The following is a 5,245-nucleotide window of genomic DNA, read 5'->3' on the forward strand; positions in this document are numbered from 1 at the left end:
GGAAAGGACTAAATTAAAATCAAATTTTCCAAAACAATAATTAAATTGAGATAAGAATAAATAAAGGAACCACATTAAAATTTTGTTATGAAAATAGGGAGCAAAGACATAATTAAATCTATAATATTTTATTATAGAATCCGATTGTGAAGTGAAAGCAGGGAGTGTCAAAAATAATATTTTTCCTTATAACTAGTGTCATATCTTACTTAAATTATAAAATTATAAAATTGTCACTCTAATTCTCTGATTTCTTTTTTTTTTACAGGTATAGTTCTTCCTAAACTAATAATGTGTTGTAAATCGTGTTCCATGCAAATTCCTCATTCTGCATGATGCTGCAACCCATTTTTCGTTTTTTTGTGCAAAGGGATCTGCTTGTTCTACGTTTAAGCCGACACAAGTTTTGGCTTGTTGCTGCATATACGACAAGTTATTAACACCCCATATGCCAAGTTGGGTTCTGCCATATCCCAAAAATCTTGAAAACGTATCAAAATAAAAATGTAACTCTAGGTCTTTGAAATCCTTACTCATTCCCTCACAGAGCAAAACCACTTCCAGTACCAGAAGGAATTAAAAATGTTAAGTGTTAAGGAGTTGGTTGAATCCAACAGCGTGAGGTCTGTTCCCTCCAACTACATCAGCCTTAAAAGCCCCGAAGATTCCATATTGTATGAAACAGAGAACATTCCTACCATTGATTTTTCTCGACTCACCTCTTCCAATGCCTTCGAACGCTCCAAGGAAATCCAACAACTTGGCGATGCATGCCGCAATTGGGGTTTCTTTATGGTATTAGTACATATTTAACCTTAAACACTGCGTGTTTTAACTTATCCACACGTGCATGTTGTTGGAGTTTCTTTTCTCATACATGCATATATTGTAACTTTTGTTGTAGTGTTAACTTTGAACTTCTTTATATAGCTAATCAATCACGGTGTTTCGGAGACACTAAGGGAGAAGATGCTCAGAGCAACGCAGAGGTTCTTTGATCTGAGTGAGGAAGAAAAAAAGGAATACGCAGGAGAGAAGGTGCTTGATCCAATAAGATATGGGACAAGTTTCAATGTGATGGTGGACAAGTCACTTTTCTGGAGAGATTTTCTCAAATGCCATGTTCACCCTCACCTTAATGTTCCTTCCAAACCCCCTGGTTTTAGGTATACAAAACAAATTTTACATTTTCTACACTTTTTTTTTTCTTCAAAATTTGAACAGATTTTCCCAATTAAGAAAAAATGGATACAGGCTAACTCAAGGTCAAAAATAGTTAGGTTTCCAAGAAAAAAAATGTCTCAAAAATTATTTTCTAAAATCACTTTAGGACTTCAAGAAAAAATGTCTGAATTTTTTTGTAGTATTAATTATTTTATGTCCCTAAGATAAAAGATCTAAAAAAATTTGAAAAATACATTTTAAAGAAAATAAGGGTTAAGTACTAGAAAAATAAGATTATTAAGTTTATTACAGACCTTCTAAACTTCTCGGTGGAATGGGTAAAGTACCAAAAAATAAGGGTTAAATATGTTTTTCATTTTCATTGAAAATTGAAAATAGTATTATTTTCAAAATTTTAGACCAATTTAATCATTCATTTTTAGAAATATATAGATTTAGTCATTTTAACTAAATTCTTTTAAGTTTATTTTGACGTTTCAAATGGTATAAACAACTCAAATATTATTATGAAACAGATTTGAACATCAAATAAACTTAATCAAATTTAATTAAAAAAATTAAATTAATGCATTTATAAAGTTAGAAAACTATATTGAATCGAAATTTCAAAAATTGACAAAGAAAAAAAGAACATATTTAACCCTAAGAAATAATAGGTTTAAATGTTGTTTTCAGGGAAACTGTGGATGAGTACACAAGAAAGAGCAGGGAAGTTGTTGGAGAGTTGCTGAAGGGAATATGTGGAAGCTTGGGCCTTGAAGAAAATTACATACATAAACGGTTGAACGTGGAGTTGGGGGCCCAGATGCTGATTGCCAACTTTTACCCACCATGTCCTAAGCCTGAACTTACAATGGGTCTTCCTGCACATACAGATCATGGGCTTCTGACTCTCTTGCTGCAAAACCAGTTTTCCGGGCTTCAAATTCAACACAAGGGCAAGTGGATTCCTGTCAACCCCTTACCCAACTCCTTTCTCGTTAACACCGGAGATCACCTTGAGGTAAAACAAAGTTCACAATTCCCTCTAAGAAAAAAAAAATATTTTTAATAAATATGATATTTTAACTATCTATTTGTTTTGAATAAATACAAATATCATGATAAATGTGTGGACATTGCTACTAGCTAATAATGGTTAATAAATTTAAATATCTTTTAAAACTTGTATGATCAAAATTAAAATTACTGAATTGAGAAATATTAATTTTTGATCAATTATTTTATATTTTTTTATTTCATTATATAAAATTAAATTTATTTTTTCTAATATTTTATTATACAATTTTATTTGAATTATACTTTAAAATTTTTTTTTCTGAATTTATATTTTAATATTTAATTTTAAGATTAAATATGTTTTTTTCTTACATTATTTTCAAAAAAATATAAATTAAACTGTGTATTTAATTTTTTGTCTTTATTGTAAACTAATGGTAATTCTCTTTGTCACGTGAGAAACGATCTACTTATGAAAAATATTTTACATGAGTTTTGTAAGATTTAAAAACAAAATATATATAAGCTAGGTAGACAACTCGATCCAGCCACTTTCACATCTGTAATTACACAATTGAAATTGTTATATATAATTGTAACAAAATTGATCTTATTTAGTAATATCATTCTTTAAGAGAATTATTTTAATGATACTTATTTTCCAACTGTTCCTCTCATAGGTTGTTTAACTTTCAGTTATTCAGGGGGAAAAGTTAATATTGAATTGAGATCCATAAAATTAAACTCAGTTAAGTTGGGTGCAAAATTAATTGTTTGCACTAATGTATTCAGAGGAAATAGAGCGGAAATTATGATTCGGAGAACACATAAAACTCTAAACTATGTAAATTGAAAAATGTATACTTCAAAATATAATTATAACTTTTAATTATAAAAAAATTATTTAGTACACACATATACATGAAAAAGGAATTTTGGTAAACATGAATCAGCATTGGAAAAAAATTGAATGGGTGATCTTTTGTGATCAGATACTGACGAATGGAAAATTCAAGAGTGTTCTTCACCGTGCAGTAGTGAACACAACAGGCACCAGAATTTCCATTGCCACGGCACACGGAGCTCCGCTTGAGACTATTGTGGGTCCTGCACCGGAGTTTATTGACTATCATAATCCGGAAGCATACCGTGCGATCAAATATGGACATTATATGCAGTTTCAGCAAAGTCATGAACTCGATAGAAGGTCCTGCTTGGATCATATTCGGATTTGAATAAAAAATTGTTGGGTTTCTTGTCGGTTATCTCAACTATTTGTACTTGTCTTTCAACATTTAGTTCTATTTTAAAATTTATGTACTTGGATATGATTTAGATATGTGTAGGTGAAAATGCATGCACCAACGTGTCCCTGGACCTGATCGTCTTTAAGAGAATGATTGGTTTGTGTGGTCATGATTTTCCTTTGGTTTATTGTCCTGTTCTGTATTCTGCAGCTTGAACACGAGTTGGATAAGTATGAATTGAAAATTTGTTAATTTACATGCATGAGGAATGACAATGCAGTCAACAGTTTGTTTTGTATTTGACCTGCAAAATACAAACCAAGCTAACCCATTTTTGAAATGCGGATTTGATATTCAAGCCTACTCTGCATAGCTCCTAGCTTCCAAACAAGTTTCATTTTATTACAAAATTCAATTATCATTATGCAGGTCGATAAGCTTAATTGATAATTATTTTGTTTATTTCTTATGATATGCTCATGTCATAGTCATTGGTTGCTAAAATATGACCAAGTGTCCCAAAGGATATAGGCAAGATTGGGTAATAGAATTATTAAGGCGAAATATTAAAATTTTGAAGTATATATTTGAAAGAACAATTAATATGAAACCTTTAGTATTAATACATATTCATAAATCAAAAGTTAAGCGAGTCCTACTAAAAATGAAAAGAAGTAGATCCTTAAATATTATCTTTTATTTCATATATATTATGTAAATATCAACCTTAATTAATAATAGTGTTTCTAGAAGTCATAATTGCACTAGAACATATATATAGCTTATCCTATTGCTAGTTCAAAATACTTAAATTTCACAGTGTACTACTTGATCAATTTTTTCTCCTTTGAACTTTTCATGCATATCTCAAATCATTTAACCAATATCTCCAGCTTTGTTTTTATTACATTTCATATCATGACGATTTAAATAAGTACCACATTTTCTTCCACCACACACGAATATTTTGTTGTAACTATTGCACTTTGTCATTTCTTTTCCATCCTTACCCACCCCAATCTTATTAAAATACCTCAAATAATCAGATGTGGTAACCTTATACCTTTTTCTTTTTTTCAAGTTCAACAACTTCAAATTGTTTTTCAATATCATCTTCCTCAACCTCATTTTCACAAAGGGGCATATTAATATCTCCTCATCCATTCTAATTGTTAAATTAAGATCCTTACAACAATTTAAAAATAAATTTATTAATAAACATCCTAATCAGGATGAATAAGAAAGCTTGAAAAATTTAATTTAAAAAATTATCATTATCACTTATCAGAAAAAGGCTAACAACAAAGTATATAAAGAAACAATTGCGGGAACCTACTTATCAAAAGGAATTCTTATGCCCACTTATTTATGGAGTTATCAACCAAAGACTTGATACATTGCCAATTTCAAATGGAAAGCTTAATAATCATTAGTTTTTGTAAATGAACATTATAACAATACAAAACTTTTCATTTCCTTGTTTTTGAATCTTAGATCTAATAAATCATATCAAAGCAATAGAAACTTCACACACACCAATTTTCATCTCTCGCAAACAAACCTTGGACACAAACACAACACAAGACAAAGTTGTGTAATAATCATTACTTGAGTTATTATTTGAAAAACATAAAAAAAAAAGTATCAATATCTATAGAACAACTAAGTTTTTCTCTTCAATTAGAAATCTCCAAAATTGCATCTAACATAATCAAAGCAAAAATTAAAAGATAGGGGGAAAAGAAGATGATGGTATACCTTGTTTTATTTTTGAAGAGAAAGAGAATATATACACCATCGTTGGCTAGGAAGGG

At 29.8% G+C, this 5,245-nt stretch overlaps 1 protein-coding gene across 1 annotated transcript; it reads left to right on the forward strand.

The window, feature by feature from the left end:
- Positions 1–491: 491 nt before the first annotated feature.
- Positions 492–3,693, forward strand: LOC114193656 (protein DMR6-LIKE OXYGENASE 1-like). Its single transcript, XM_028083540.1, has 4 exons — positions 492–795; positions 931–1,166; positions 1,861–2,188; positions 3,177–3,693. Exons 1-4 carry the CDS (start codon positions 583–585, stop codon positions 3,417–3,419), a joined length of 1,020 nt encoding a protein of 339 aa, XP_027939341.1. The 5' UTR covers positions 492–582; the 3' UTR covers positions 3,420–3,693.
- Positions 3,694–5,245: the final 1,552 nt, after the last annotated feature.

This window comes from Vigna unguiculata, chromosome 8, assembly GCF_004118075.2.
Source record: "Vigna unguiculata cultivar IT97K-499-35 chromosome 8, ASM411807v1, whole genome shotgun sequence".
NCBI classification, from domain to species: domain Eukaryota; kingdom Viridiplantae; phylum Streptophyta; class Magnoliopsida; order Fabales; family Fabaceae; genus Vigna; species Vigna unguiculata.

What these genes read in the sequence shown, in the direction of transcription:
- LOC114193656 (XM_028083540.1), top strand. Translation starts at nt 583, where the DNA reads ATGTTAAGTGTTAAGGAGTTGGTTGAATCCAACAGCGTGAGGTCTGTT. An exon ending in GCAATTGGGGTTTCTTTATG is followed by an intron (nt 796 to 930) that starts GTATTAGTACAT and finishes TTCTTTATATAG; the next exon opens with CTAATCAATCACGGTGTTTC. An exon ending in ACACCGGAGATCACCTTGAG is followed by an intron (nt 2,189 to 3,176) that starts GTAAAACAAAGT and finishes TTTTGTGATCAG; the next exon opens with ATACTGACGAATGGAAAATT.